This window comes from Hyla sarda, chromosome 1 (genome assembly GCF_029499605.1).
Source record: "Hyla sarda isolate aHylSar1 chromosome 1, aHylSar1.hap1, whole genome shotgun sequence".
Classification (NCBI taxonomy): Eukaryota; Metazoa; Chordata; class Amphibia; order Anura; family Hylidae; genus Hyla; species Hyla sarda.
In genome coordinates this window covers 551,932,113-551,948,519 of record NC_079189.1, presented here as the reverse complement: position 1 = coordinate 551,948,519, position 16,407 = coordinate 551,932,113, and the positions used below count along the sequence as shown (strand labels likewise).

Here is a 16,407-nt window from a genome sequence, read left to right as displayed (position 1 = left end):
AGTGAAAATAAAAGCTTCCCGGCAGCTCAGTCGGGCTGATCAGGACCATCGCGGTAAAATACCGCCCCGTATAAGGAGAAATAAAAAAGTTATAGGGGTCAGAATAGGACAATTTTAAACATATACATTTTCATGTAGTTCATTTTAACCGTATGGACATACAGAATAGAGATAATGTGTAATTTTTACCGAAAAATTTACTACGTAGAAACAGAAGCCTCCAAAAGTTTTAAAATGGCGTTTTTTCTTCCATTTTGTCACACAATGATTTTTTTTTTCTGTTTCGCCGTAGATTTTGGCATAAAATGACTAATGTCATTACAAAGTAGAAGTGGTGGTGCAAAAAATAAGCCATCATACAGATTTTTAGGTGCAAAATTGAAGGTGTTATTATTTTTAGAAGGTGATTAGGAAAAAAACGAAAATGCAAAAACTGAAAAACCCTCCGTCCTTAAGGGGTTAAAACAATTAATAATCATTATTTCTATACTATTTCTGAGCAAAGAAATCCTCCATTTTAATTGGAGCACATGGAGGTCAATCTTCTCTCTGAGCTCCTCCTCTCTACTCTACTGAGTGGCATTAAACATCTTGAGTAAGGATTTGATACGGTGCATAAAAAGATAATAGATTGGTGCATAAAATTAGAAGGATGGGGCTGGGGGAGAATGTGTGCAAGTGGGCAAGTAACTGGCTCAGTGATAGGAAACAGAGGGTGGTTGTTAATGGTACTTATTCTGATTGGGTGACTGTTACTTGTGGGGTACCACAGGGGTTAGTCTTGGGTCCTGTTCTATTTAATATATTCATTAATGACCTTGTAGAGGGGTTGAATAGTAAAGCAGCAATCTTTGCAGATGATACTAAATTCTGTAAAGCGGTAAACACAATAGTAAATTTAGCTGTAGTGACCAGTGTCAGGCAGCTGCTGCCAAGGCAAATAAAATCATGGGGTGCATCAATAGGGGCAAAGATGGCCACGACAAGGAAATAATTCTACCGCTGTACAAATCACTAGTCAGACCTCACATAGAATACTGTGTACAGTACTGGGCACCAGTGTACAAGAAAGATATAGTGGAGCTGGAGAGAGTTCAAAGACAGGCAACCAGAGTAAATAAAGGGAATGAGAAGACTACAGTACCCAGAAAGATTATCAAAATTGGGGTTATTTTGAAAAAAAGAAGGCTTAGGGGAGACCTAATAACTATTAGTGTTGAGCGGCATAGGCCATATTCGAATTCGCGAATATTCGCGAATATATGGACGAATATTCGTCATATATTCGCGAATATTCGCATATTCGTTATATCCTCGTTTTATTTTCGCGTATGCGAAAATACGCGCATACGAAAATTAAAATATGTGGAAATTCGCATATGCGAAAATTAGCATATGCTAATTTTCGCATATGCGAATTTTCGCACGCCAGTCTCACACAGTAGTATTACAGCCTTCTTTACACCACACAAGCTGGAAGCAGAGAGGGATGATCACTGTGATGTGTACTGTGAAGAAAGAAAAAAAAAAAAAAAAAAAAAAAACGAATATTCGTCATTACGAATATATAGCGCTATATTCGCGAAATTCGCGAATTCGCGAATATGCGATATTCGCGAATAATATTCGAATTGCGAATATTCGCGAGCAACACTAATAACTATGTATAAATATATCAGGGAACAGTACAGAGATCTCTCCCATGATCTATTTATACCCAGGACTGTATCAATAAGAAGGGGGCATCCTCTACGTTTAGAGGAAAGAAGGTTTCTACACCACTACAGATGGGGGTTCTTTACTGTAAGAGCAGTGAGACTGTGGAATTCTCTCCCGGAGGAGGTAGTCATGGTGAACTCTGTAAAAGAGTTCAAAAGGGGTCTGGATGCATTTTGATCCAGGGATTTATTCTGATGCCATAATTGGAGTTGGGAAGGAATTTTTACCTCTAGTATGAGGGTTTTTTGCCTTCCTCTGGATCAACTCAGTAAGGACTCATTAGGGATATAGGTTGAACTAGATGGACTCTGGTCTTTTTTTCAACCTTATGAACTATGTTATTACTATTTGTTCAACACAATTTGCATAGTTTACTTTAAAAAAGCAAAATACATTGTGACACGAGCACTAATAAAGAATATAGAACAGCAGAAGCCAGCGATAAAAGTAACTTCACCTTTATTTTTCATCCAGATTAAAACATCAACAAGGATTCGTCTCAGACACAATGACAATAACAAAACTCAGGAAACATCCAGCATGATGCGTTTCAGATCATGTGACCTTTCATCAGATGCATGATGGGTAGTGGGGAGATGGAGAGATATATAGAGCTAAATGGAACAGGTGTAAGTACCGCAAGTGAGGGTTTAACCCCATAAGTTCCAAGTTCCAAACATTTCGCCACTACAAAAAGAACATGATATATGATTTTTCGAATGAAGTTGAATTATACAAAATCCACTTGCGAAAAAACCTTTTATACATAAAAAATAATAAAGAAAAGATAATAATAATGTAGATCAACATCAGACCTTAAATTGAGACCATATGGCTGGAAAGTATGTAATGAGTAGATTCAAAAAACTTATTCTATTGTGCAAAATTTTTATTCGGACCCCACCCCTTTCTGGTTGCTGAACTACTTCAATACCATAAAATTGGAAATCAGACATCACCTAAATGTACAGTTCTAAATTGTTTTGACACATTCGAGGCATTGATGTAAGATGTACTGTTAACCCCTCTCAGGTGTTCTTGAATCCTTTTTTTCAAAGCTCTTTTTGTGCTGCCAATATAGGAAATGTTGCAACTTCTGCAGCAGATCCTATATACTACATGTGTGGACTGGCAGTTGAACTGTTGAATAGCAACAGGTTTAAGATCATTCATAGCTATTGAAGAAATATTAACTGCATGTTCACACACAACGCATCTAGTTTGCCCACACTTAAAAAATCCTTTCAGATTTAACCAAGATGAGCAAGTGTTAGATTTAATAAAAGAGAAAAACACTTAACACCTTGGCACTAAAAAGTACCAATCTAATGGGTCCCTGTATGACCATTAATAATTAAAGGGGTACTCCGGTGGAAAACTTTTTTTTTTAATGAACTGGTGCAAGAAGAAAGTTAAACAGATTTGTAAATTATTTCTATTAAACAATCTTTACCCTTTCAGTACTTTTTAGCAGCTGTATGCTACAGTGGAAATTCTACTCTTTTTTAAATTAGTTTTTTGTCTTGTCCACAGTGCTCTCTGATGTCCGGAACTGTCCAGAGCGGGAGAAAATCCCCATAGCAAGACAAAAATGAAATTCAAAAATAACAGAATTTCCTCGGTAGCATACAGCTGCTAAAAAGTACAGGAAGGGTTTAAACTTTCTGGCACCAGTTGACATATACAGAGCTAAAAAAAAATATGTTTTCCCCACCGGAGTACCCCTTTAATAGTAGAATAAAACAAAAGGCTTTGACTGGCATCAGCGTTAATTGGGGTCCTGTTGGATAAGCAATCAGCAGGGCTATGTGTGTGAAAGCGCAGATGTTATATGCGTGCACCCATACACATGGATAATAGAGTGCTATGTATTCTCCACAGTTGAAAAGTCTTATACGTGATATAGTTGTTTTCTTTTTTTACCTTTTTCAGCCTGTATTCCTGTTTGGATTCTGTTCCTCCACTATGCGTTATGTTTCTTCAGATGGTCCGGGTGTGTATGATAATCCGTGCAGTCGCAGGGAGACCTGCCCCGGCCAGCGGCGTCTCTACCTGTGTACTGCAGAATAATCCCATATATGACACCCTTTGTTTTGCAATTGATATGGGATTTTCTTTTCCTCTCAAAATTTCCCTCTCTTTTATTGATGACTAGTTTTGGGGTAGTTATTCCAGTAGATTTGCACTGTGGGGGCTACCAAATTCCCTATGTTCTAGCTTTTTCAGAACACATAGGACGGATTTTTTGGAAGTAGTTCCCAAATTATTCTATCTTCCTGTAGGATGCCCCAATGTTTTTGTTTGAGTTTCTGAGACGAAAACTCTGGGAATTGATGGTGGTTATAATGGGAGTTTTAATAACTGTATCTTCTATGTTGTTTTTTTAGCATATTGGTATCTTTCTCTTTCAGAAGGGAGGATCTATCCAATTTATGTACCTCTTCCATTGTTCGGGTAAGAGTGTCCATGTTATACCCCTTATATTTAAATTTCTTCTGTAGATCCCCGGCTTCCTTTTTAAACTCACCTTCCTATATGCAGTTTCTACGGAGTCTAACAAACTGCCTTCTGGGAATATTATCTAGCCATATGGGAAGGTGACAGCTAGTGATATGGATAAAGCTATTGCTATCAGTGGCCTTTTGATATGTTCTTGTACATAGGTGTCCATCTTTTATGTAAATGGTCAAATCTAAAAAGTAAATTTACGTCTGATTAATGGTGGAAGGGAATTGAAGATAAAATTCATTTTTATTTAAATTAGTTAAAAATACTGACAGGCTCGTTTAATCTCCCTTCCATTTAAAAATTATATCATCTATGAAGTGTCGCCATAGGACCAGGGTTGACGCCAAGTGGGCACCAGGATGAATAACTAATTGTCCCCAGTACCCCATATATATAATTTGGAATAACTTGGCGCAAACCTGGTTCCCATGGCGGTGCCCCACTGCTGTAAATAAAATTGTTGTTCATAGATAAAATAGTTGTGTTAAAGAATAAAATCAATACATTCCCCTATAAAATTCACCCGAGGGGTTAAGAAGTCCGCTTCCTGGTTTAGAAAAAATTCTGAAGCAATACAGCCCTTTCATGTTCAATTATCGTGTATAGGGACGCGACGTCCAAAGTTCCTAAGATAAAATCAGACTCCCATTTAATAGCTTGTAAAATTTATTAAATGTCTGGAGCCCCCCAGAGAGTTATCAGCCACGGATTCCTGAGTTTGTTGACGACTCAGGAATCCAGATTGACCATGCTGGCTTCAATGATCTGGACTTTAAGTGTTTTTTCAGTGACAGCCTGGTCAATCACATGGTGGAGCAAACGAACTTGTATGCCCAGCAGTTCATTGCCCAACACCCCGATTCGCTTTTGGCCAGGCCCAATGAATGGCGCGCCATAGATGCAGCGGAAATGAGGACATTTTGGGGCCTCACGCTGCATATGGGCCTGGACAAAAAACCAAGTGCTCGTCATTACTGGAGCGGGGACGTCCTCTATCAGACCCCGCTTTACAGTATGGCAATGACACAGAGGCGGTTCGAGGCCATTCGGAAATGCCTGCATTATGCAGATAATGCGGCATGTCCGCCCTAAGGTGATCCCGCCCATGACCGGCTTTACAAAGTGAGGCCGGTCATCGATCACTTTGGGGCCAAATTTTTGGAGGCCTACGCACCGCTCAGGGACCTCTCGGTAGATGAGTCTCTAATCAGTTTTAAGGGGAGACTCATCTTCCGCCAGTATATTCCCTCAAAGCGGGCGCGGTATGGGGTGAAATTCTACAAACTTTGCGAGAGTACCTCCGGGAACACTTGCAAGTTTAGAGTATATGAGGGACGAGATTCCCGTATTGAACCCCCAGAATGTCTCCCCACTCTGGGTGTTAGCGGGAAACTTGTTTGGGACCTTGTGCACCCATTGCTGGATAAGGGTTTCCACGTGTACGTGGATAACTTTTATACCAGCATCCCTCTGTTCAAATCCCTTTCCGCCAGATCCACGTCCACTTGTGGGACCGTGCGGAAGAACCAGAGACACCTATCCCCAAGGGTGAGTCCCGTGCCCTCACCCATGATAACCTGTTGTTGGTGAAGTATAAGAGGGATGTCTTTATGCTCACCACTATTCATGGAAACGGCAGCATCCCTGTCCCTGTGCGAGGTACCGTGGGACAGGTCCTCAAGCCCGATTGTATTCTGGACTACAATCGGTATATGCGGGGGAGTTGATCTCTCAGATCAAGTCCTCAAGCCATACAACGCCATGCGGAAAACACGGCATGGTACAAAAAAGTTGCAGTCTACTTGGTACAGGTTGCCATGTACAACGCTTTTGAACTATCCCAGTATGCTGGCAACACAGGGACATTCCTCCAGTACCAAGAAGAAGTCCAAAGGTTCCTGATCTTTGCTGACCGGGAGTTATAGGCGCCAGGATAGTCCCAGGCCAACACTTTCCAGGTGAGGTGTCCCCCCCCCCCCCCAGTGGAAAGAAGGGACGATCCCAGAAAAAATGCAGAGTGTGTTACAGGAAGGGGAGACGGAGGGACACCACCATTCAGTGTGACACTAGCCCAGATAATCCGGGCCTCTGCATAGGCTGCTTCAGGGAGTATCACACTTCCATGGAGCCCTAAATTTTCCCTTTTTATTAGAATTTTCCATAATTTGACCAATGTACCAAGTCCAGAGTACATTCCAAAATATAACCCCCATAATTCACTAAATTGCCCAAAATAACCTTAAAAAAAAAAAAAAAAACCTGATAAGACCTCTGGGGGTGTTTTGCCAAAAATGGGTCATAGGTCACTGAGTCACTATCATCGGGGACTTTTTTATGTTGCCTCAAATGAGCAGCGCTCTCTCTCCACCTGAGCGGGTGCGCATTTGAGGCAACAGGTTAGGGACACACATCACATTGCCAGAATGATGATTCAGAGCATAGGGTTTGGGGCGGGCATATTTATTTAGTTTTGGCTATGCTCTGGGTCATCATTCTGGGAACATATCCTGTTTTAATATGTTTTATAATTTTCTGGCCGACTGTACCCCATATTACGGGCCTCTGTCCCCCACCTGTCTACCACAGTTACGGCCCGTTGTCCCCCATAGTGTTCACCTATTTTAGGGCTTAGTGCTCTCCCATTAACGCTCCTTGAGGAGGGTCCCACATCATGGCTCCATATCAAGCTCAAGGTCCCTGACTGCGCTCCCTTTCAAGCAAGACCTGCTGTGCACCCGCCAAGCCTAAATCATCAAAAAATAAGGTATGTCCTTACTCCAAAGAAATGTATTTACAAATTGTGGGGTGTCTTTTCTGCTATTAACCCTTGTAAAAATTGGGAGGAACACATTTTAGTGACATTTTTTTTTTCTACATATGCAAAGTTGTGAAACCCTTGTTGGGTATTAAGGCTTACTTTACCCCTTGTTACATTCCTCAAGGGGTCTAGTTTTCAAAATGGTATGCCATGTGGGGGGTATTTTGCTGTCCTGGCACCATAGGGGCTTTATAAATGCGACATGTCCCCCCCATTTCAGCAAAGTTTGCAAATGTGACTCCTCTTCTGAGCATTGTAGTTCGCCCATAGTGCATTTGACGTCCACTTATGGGGTACCTCCATACTCAGAAGAGATGAGGTTATAAATTTGGGGAGGGGGGGGGGTCTTTTATACTATTAACCTGTGCAAAAATTTGAAATTTGTGGGGAAACCCAAATTATAGTGAAAAAACTATATATTTTTTTACATATGCAAAAGTCGTGAAATCCCTGTGGGGTATTAAGGTTCACTTTACCCCTTGTTACGTTCCCCAAGGGGTCTAGTTTCCAAATGCTATGTGTTTTTTTTTTTGTTTTTTTTTGCTGTCCTGGCACCATAGGGGCTTCCTAAATGCGGCATGCCCCCAGAGCAAAATTTGCTTCCAAAAAGCAAAATGTGACTACCCCTCTTTTGAGACCTGTAGTGCGCCAGCAGAGCACTTTTCACCCCCCCCCCCCCCATTGGGTGTTTTCTGAATTGGGAGATATTGGGCTTCAAATTTTGGGAGGTATTTTCTGCTTTAACCCTTTTTAAAAATGAAACATTTTTGGGAAACCAAGCATTTTCGGTAATATTTTTTTCAATTTTTTTTACATATGCAAAAGTCGTGAAACCCCTGTGGGGTATTAAGGTTCACTTTACCCCTTGTTACGTTCCCCAAGGGGACTAGTTTCCAAAATATAATGCCATGTTTTTTTTTGTTGCTGTCCTGGCACCATAGGGGCTTCCTAATTGCGGCATGCCCCCAGAGCAAACTTTGCTTCCAAAAAGCCAAATGTGACTACTCCTCTTCTGAGACCTGTAATGCGCCAGCAGAGCACTTTTCACCCCCACATGGGGTGTTTTTGGGAGAAATTGGGCTTCAAATTTGGTGGGGGGGGGGGTGCTATTTTCTGCTATTACCCTTTTTAAAAATGTAAAATTTTTGGGAAAACAAGCATTTTATGTAAAAAAAAATTTTTTTTACATTTGCAAGTCATGAAACACCTGTGGGGTATTAAGTCTCACTTAATTCCTTGTTACGCTCCCCGAGGGGTCTACTTTCCAAAATGGTATGCCATGTGTTTTTTTGTTGCTGTTTTGGCACCCTAGGGGCTTCCTAAAGGTGACATGCCCCCCAAAAACCATTTCAGAAAAATGTTCTCTCCAAAATCTCCTTGTCGCTCCTTCCCTTCTGAGCCCTCTACTGCGCCCGCCGAACAATTTACATAGACATATGTAGGTGCTTACTCGAGAGAAATTAGGCTACAAATACCAGTAAAAAAATTCTCCTTTTCCCCCCCTTTTCAAAAATTGGGTCTACAAGAACTTGTGAGTGTAAAAAATTAAGATTTTGAATTTTCTCCTTCACTTTGCTGCTATTCCTGCAAAACACCTAAAGGGTTAAAACACTTACTGAATGTAATTTTGAATACTTTGGGGGTGTAGTTTTTATAATGGGGTCATTTATGGGGTATTTCTAATATGAAGACCCTTCAAATCCACTTCAAAACTGAACCGGTCACTGAAAAATAGTGAGTTTGAAATTTCTTTGAAAAATTAGAAAATTGCTGCTGAACTTTGAAGCCCTCTGGTGTCTTCCAAAAGTAAAAACTCATAAATTTTATGATGCAAACATAAAGTAGACATATTGTATATGTGATCCCAAATTTTTTTTATTTTGAATATCCATTTTCCTTACAAGCAGAGAGCTTCGAAGTTAGAAAAATGCAAAATTTAAATTTTTTTCATCACATTTTGCGATTTTTCACCATGAAAGGATGCACGTTACCACAAAATTTTACCAATATGTTAAAGTAGAATATGTCACGAAAAAACAATCTCGGAATCAGAATGATAACTAAAAGCATTCCAGAGTTATTAATGTTTAAAGTGACAGTGGTCAGATGTTCAAAAAAACGCTCTGGTCCTAAAGGTGTAAAATGGCCTGGTCCTTAAGGGGTTAAAGGGGTACTCCAGTGGAAAAGATTATTATTATTTTTTTTTAAATCAACTGGTGCCACAAAGTTAAACAGATTTGTAAATAAGAAAACACAAAGCTGGTTCGGCACTGCTGAGGCCAGTAAGCCGGACACACGGGCTAGGAATATGTAGGAGTCTATTGTACCTGGAGTAATGATGGTGCTCTGGTTTCAATGAAAGAGTATCAACTGTGCAAAAATGTAGATGCGGAAAAAAACGGCTGAAAAGAAATACAACTTCCTGTGGAGTATACAGCAGCTGATTAGTACTGGAAGGATTAAGATTTTTAAATAGAAGTTCTTTACAAGTCTGCAAAAATGTAGAAGCGGACAAAAAACGGCTGACTCACCGACAAGTTCTCTTCAGGTTTTCTTCTTTATTAATATACTCACATATTCATATAAAACAAGGGAGGAGGACGGGATGGGAGGTACACAAATCCGGCAACCTAATCTGTTTCACACGTCAAGCGTGCTTCATCTGGCCTGTAGTGGAGTATCAATTGCGGTTTCTTATACAGGTGAGTCTTGATTAGAGTGACATCAGAGGCTCTCACCTGACCTGACGTAGTCAACAGGGGCGTACCAAACTAATGGACTCACCAATCGGCTCCCTGACTAAATATCGCATCAGGGAAAATTCTTCTTCTAATCCCTTTATAGGACACATAAAATCTTATTCTAGGTATGTAGATTATATTCTGATTGTCTGGGCAGGTACCCCTGCCCAGTTCTTGGAGTTCGTCACGTACCTGAATACTGTAAATACAGTGAACATGTCTTTTACATCTCAATTCGGGGGAGAGTCGCTAGAGTTTTTAGACATCAGACAAGGTGGTAGAGAATAAGATCATTAGTGAGGGATATCGTAAAGAAATTGTAGGAATGCCCTCCTCCACTTCCAGAGTTCCCACCCTTTTTCAGTGAAAAAGGGGGTTCCTTACGGGCAATTTGTCCGTTTGAAGAGGAATAATGAACAAGTATCTTCCTACAAAATACAGGCAGACGACTTACATCAACGTTTAAGAGAGAGGCGATATCCAGAGATCCTTATTATTCAGGGTAGAGAACGAGCTGATTGTTTGAAGAGGGAAGACCTGTTAGTTCCTAAAATGAAACCCCCTCGAGATTACGACAACAAAAGGTTCACCTTTACTTTTCAAAATTCCCCCTTGAATAAAGTTGTCGAACAAGCAATCAGGCGGAATTGGCACATTTTGGAGGGAGATTTGGAGGGAGAGAGAAATTGCAGGCAGAAAACTAAAGAATAAAGAATAAAACAATAGGGACAGTTTTGAAGAGAAACCTTAATAAAAGCAAAACTGAGAATACCTGGCTGGATAGATGTACTCCTGTTGGTAATTATGCCTGCAGAAACTGTAATTTCTGCAGGTACAATGCCGAACTAAAAATTATACGTATGGGCCAAAGTTTACAACAAGTCACAGACCTAATCACTTGCAGAACAAAATTTGTTGCCTATGTCATTTTTTGCCCGCGTGGATACTACTACATCGGCAAGACTATTCGCCAATTGCATGCCCGCATTCGCGAACATTTTTATTCTTTACACACTCTGAAAGGAGCCCCTCGCTTCATTGCCCATGTAGTAGAATGCCACAACGGTAAACCTGATTCATTGCGCTTTGCAGGAATTGAAAGGGTTAACCTAAAACCAGGCATCAACCTGGATAAGTTCCTGTTACAGAGAGAAACACATTGGATCTTGAAGACTGCTGCTATTGGTCCCCTCGGTCTCAACGATAAGATTGATTATGCTCCTTGCTTTTAATCTACCTAATATATGTTCTCCCTTGGTTTTATAGTTACCTTGCAATATTACTGTTGTGTAATTGCGTTTCTTTACCTGATGCAATATTTAGTCAGGGAGCCGATTGGTGAGTCCATTAGTTTGGTACGCCCCTGTTGACTACGTCAGGTCAGGTGAGAGCCTCTGATGTCACTCTAATCAAGACTCACCTGTATAAGAAACCGCAATTGATACTCCACTACAGGCCAGATGAAGCACGCTTGACGTGTGAAACAGATTCTGTTGCCGGATTTGTGTACCTCCCATCCCGTCCTCCTCCCTTGTTTTATATGAATATGTGAGTATATTAATAAAGAAGAAAACCTGAAGAGAACTTGTCGGTGAGTCAGCCGTTTTTTGTCCGCTTCTACATTTTTGCAGACTTATAAATAACCTATATTTTAAAATCTTAATCCTTCCAGTACTAATCAGCTGCTGTATACTCCAAAGGAAGTTGTATTTCTTTCTGGAGTTCTTTTCTGTCTGACCACATTGCTCTCTGCTGACACCTCTGTCCATATCAGGAACTATCCAGAGCAGGAGAGGTTTGCTATGGGGATTTGCTTGTACTCTGGACAGTTCCTGACATGGACAGAGGTGTCAGCAGAGAGCACTGTGGTCAGACAGAAAACAATTCCAGAAAGAAATGCAACTTCCTCTGTAGCAAACAGCAGCTGATGAGTACTGGAAGGATTAAGATTTTTAAATAGAAGTAATTTAAGAATCTGTTTAACTTTCTGACACCAGTTGATTTAAAAAAAGAAAAACATTTCCATCGGATTACCCCTTTAAGAACTGAACAAACAAAATGTATATGAAAAAGGAAATGCACCAAATGTTGTGCATTTTTAAGAGTAGTGCATGGACAGTGAAAGATGTCCAAACCTATGTCCAGTGGCGGTCATACTTGATAGAATCTTGTGAGACTGATCTTCAACCAACATGAGATATATTAAGCAGTCAGGGAAAGCATAAGATGCCTGATCGCAGGAGTCCCGCCGCTGGGGACCCCCGGGATCTTGCATGCAGCACGGACGACCACAGGGCCGGCGGCATGTGACGTCACGCCTCTGCCCCCCGTGTGATTTCAAGCTCCGCCCCTCAATGAGAGCCTACGGGAGGGGGGCATGATAGCTGTCATGCCCCCTCCTATAGGTTGGCATTGAGGGGCGGAGCGTGACGTCACACGGGGGTGGAGGAGTGACGCCACACGCCGCCGGCCCTGTGGTCGTCCGTAATCAGACCCGGAGCGAACACGTTCCTGGGACTGATTACAAACGGGGTGCCGCGTGCAAGATCCCGGGGGTCCCCAGCGGCGGGACTCCCACGCTCAGGCATCTTATCCCCTATCCTTTGGATAGGGGATAAGATGTCTAAGCACCGGAGAACCCCTTTAAGGCTTCAGAATATGAGCTAATGGAATCATAAAGATAATTCTTCAGTAATCCACCAACACAAGGTTTTTCAGTTGTCATGAAAATACAGTGCCTTGCATGTGTAGACATGGATTAAATGGATTTCAATGTGGACAAGGTAATGCTTTATATTCCCTGCCAATGCAGGGAGAAAAAACACTTGCAGCCAGGTCCCCCCACAGCTTATAGTTGGTTTCTTTAGAGTCTTAAAGGGGTACTCCCCTGGAAAACATTTTTTTTAATCAACTGGTGCCAGAAAGTTTAACAGATTTGCAAATTACTTCTATTTAAAAATCTTAATCCTTCCAGTACTTATCATGCTCTACCGTACATTCTTTTCTTTTTGAATTTACTTTCTGTCTGACCACAGTGCTCTCTGCTGACACTGTGGTCTCAGACAGAAAAAAAAAAAAGTACTTCCTCTGGAACATACAGCAGCTGATAAGTACTGGAAGGGTTATTATTTTTTATATAGAAGTAATGTACAAAGTTGATTTAAAAACCATGTTTTTCAGAGGAATATCCCTTTAACAGCAGGATACCCTAGGCTCAGATAACATTTTGGGATCCTTACAATACTAAGGAAATTCCCTTTCAAGTAATAGGCCACCCTGATAGTAGGTGTTCATCCAGTTATGTTGCAAGATGAAGCACTGTCTAATAATCTATATAAACATTTAAAGGACATATCTCATGAATAAAAACGGTGGGTAGGGGCTAGGGGGAAGTATTAGATCGCGGTGTGGTCCTGAATGGAGCCCCAGGTCTCCCCTGGAGTGGCGTGCCACGCCCCCTTCATATATCTCTATGGAAGAGCTGTTCGGCTATCTTTGGCTCTCTCATAGATATAAATGGAGGGGGCGTGTGGGCCCCCACTTTGGACCGGGGTTGCGACATGCCGCACAGGGGAGGGCCGGGGCTCCATACAGGAGATTGCGGGCCCTTCGCAATCTTAAACTTATCCCCTATGCCACGGATAATTTAATTCATGAAACTATAGTCCGATACTTTGAGCCCATGTGATCTTCAGCTCCAGCATGGAAAGACGCAGGCCACGGGGGCGGTGCAGTTACTGAAGCACCTGTACTATGCTAAGTAAAGTTAGCATAGTACACTTGCCTCCTGATGAACAGGACTCACGCCCAGGAATTTGTAGAGTGTGGTACCTCGGCCTGTATCTTACCACACTAGAGCTCCAGATCTCGTGGGATCAAAGTATAAGGCAAAAAACCCTATGTAACAATTTTGCATTCCCATTCAAGATAAATAAACAAATAAAATTAAAATATTGAGCTTCAAACATTACATTCATTTATTTTCATACATTGTGGAAATCACTTTCGATATATGACACATTTCATTGTCTGTGGCACGCTTTACATTACAGTTTGTGTTTTTTTTTTCAGGCATAGTAAATTTATTATAAAGTTCAGATAATGTTAGACAATGAACAAATATTATAACACTCAACTATAGCAAAGGTACAAACAGTTGTAATATAAATGAATGGTCATTTACAAAAAGAGGGAAAAAAAAAATCACCCAACTTAGCAGGTTATAAAAAAAATCAGTCACTTCTATGAATACAATGAAATACACTGTGCTGAACAATACATTACAGGTGTGGACCGCTTACATCCTTGACATGGCACAATATGCAGCAACAAAGTGTACAGCACATCAACAACGACTACATGTCTCTAAATCTAGATATGTAAGATATAGAGAGAGCTATGACAGAATTCTTAGATCTGGCAGACGTAGACAGAAGCTTGCCGACAGTTGTGAAGCTTTACTGTTCAGACAGGGGCTTGTCAAGCACAGCTGCCGCCGAGAACTGATGGATAGTGTTTTTATTGTGACTGCTTAAATACTATATTGCAGGCAGTCATGGGTTCTAGAAGGTGTAGGGGCAGAAACATATAAACATTTAAAACATAAAATTTGAAAGCCCGCCAGAAAGTTATTTCACAGGTTGCTAAGCATTATCAAATCACAATTTTATTACAACCCCCCCTCCCCCCCAAAAAAAAAAAAAAATAAAAAAAAATAAAAAAAAACAATCCCCCCAAGAAAAACAGTAAATCCAAATACAGTGATCCTGACTATATAAGGATTTCTTTTATCTTGTGTGAACCCATCAGCAGCATAATACATTTAAAAAATAACATATATATATATATATATAAAACCAGTTTAATCTATAGCCTGTATAGCCTGTGAATAAAAACATTGTGCTGCTCAGTTTATTTTTTATTTAGTTTTGCTATTTGCAAAGTGAAAAAAAAAGACACAACTGTCACAAAAGAGGACTAAAAAATGCAATATTACAAGAGTTCTATTACTATAGCTATAACACAGACATTCCTGTTTTATATGAAACTATTTTATTGGGTCCCTTTTCCATTACTGAATCTTCATAGCATTCAATTGTTATATATTTTTTTGTTTGCATTAAACAATTCTCTCTATATTTAATATAAATGTTCCCCCAGCAAACTATTAAAAGTAGTGTTTAATGGAAACTAATGGCATCTTACAGATACAGTAAATTTACCATAATACTGTTTTTACTTCCTTACTGCCAACAATAAAAGAAGAAGAAAAAAAAAAAAGTTAATCAAAAATGTCCTATCCCACAATGGCAGCCTAGATATTTACAACTAAATATCCTAGTGGAAAAAAACTTGGCTGTGTTTAAATAAAAATAATCTACATATTACAATGAAAGGCAACAACATTCAGTGTAATATATTACATTGTTTAAAATATGCAAAGAAATTAAGGTTTATGTTACAAACAAAATTATATATATACACAAACACACATGTACACTCAGACTTAAGTTAACTACCTTATGTAGGGTATAGACTGAGCACTAAATCAGTAGTATCCCATTACAACACAAGACTACCCTCATACTGCCGATATATAAACCTACTTTTATAAAAACCAAGCCATGCCCAAGGTTTGAAAAGCACCCAATAATATTCACCCCTAGGTAACACACGTTAATGGTTATAAATATCTGCTTCAATTAACTATGTGAATCAGATATACCACACTGCAGTAGAGGAAGAACGTTTGGTGGTAAAACAACAATTTTTGGGTATCAGGTAAGTGATATCCGTTCAGGAGATATGTTATGTAGGTTCAAAATGGCCGACTGTGCAAATGGTACATACTAAAATTAGATACATCTTTTTGACGTTACAATGCTATTGTATTGTCAGGTGAGCAGTCTTGCACTGTAAATGAAATATAAAGCGGTAAAAGAGGAACATAACAAAAGCCTGAGGTTGTTAATACGACCATAAAAGTGTGAAATCAACTATTTATGCAGTATGGAAGAATCCAGTTTTCTTTCTTCTAACATAAACATAAACACATCCGGAACTTTGATCATTAAAAGAAAATTCGAAACAATGCATGATCCGTCCTGGTCCGAGCTCGACAACATCACTCGTCTCTTGCAACTCCAGAATCAAAACAGTTGTTGATCTAAGGACGGGAATCTCACTTTTTATATCTGGACTGGCTCAAGTTCTCGCTCATCAAGTAAATTTATTAGCATTGAAAAGCTGTCTTTTACGGCTTCCATGTTGTCCAATGATGTCGGCTGTAGTATCCACCTTTTTCCTCGTGCAAGTGGTTCAAGTTCAAAATACTTTTTGATCTGCAAATAAAATCATCAACAGAATGGATTAGAAATTGTAGAAGAGGAAACAATCAACGCCAATAAGAATAATTTACCATGGATGGAACACATATCATCTAGTAGAATATGTCCAGTGGAACATATTCTCTATCAGAGACCCAAACACAATATTGCTTAAAGTGTACTTCTAAGGCTGCTTTCACACTACAAAATCAAACATCCGTAGGAAGATCCGTGTGCAAATCAGCTGAAAACGGCAGTAACAAAATTCTATACGTCCGTTAGAAAATCCCATTAT

General features: G+C 40.0%; 1 protein-coding gene across 2 annotated transcripts in view; it reads right to left on the bottom strand.

Moving 5' to 3' along the window:
• Positions 1-14,506: 14,506 nt before the first annotated feature.
• The window catches only part of ARL15 (ADP ribosylation factor like GTPase 15), a 263,307-nt gene continuing 261,406 nt past the window's right edge, over positions 14,507-16,407 (bottom strand). For both annotated transcript variants that reach the window (XM_056541778.1, XM_056541771.1), the window contains exon 6: positions 14,507-16,127. In XM_056541778.1, the coding sequence (XP_056397753.1) occupies positions 15,975-16,127 (153 nt within the window). In that variant the 3' untranslated portion in view covers positions 14,507-15,974. The remainder of the gene's footprint in view (positions 16,128-16,407) is intronic.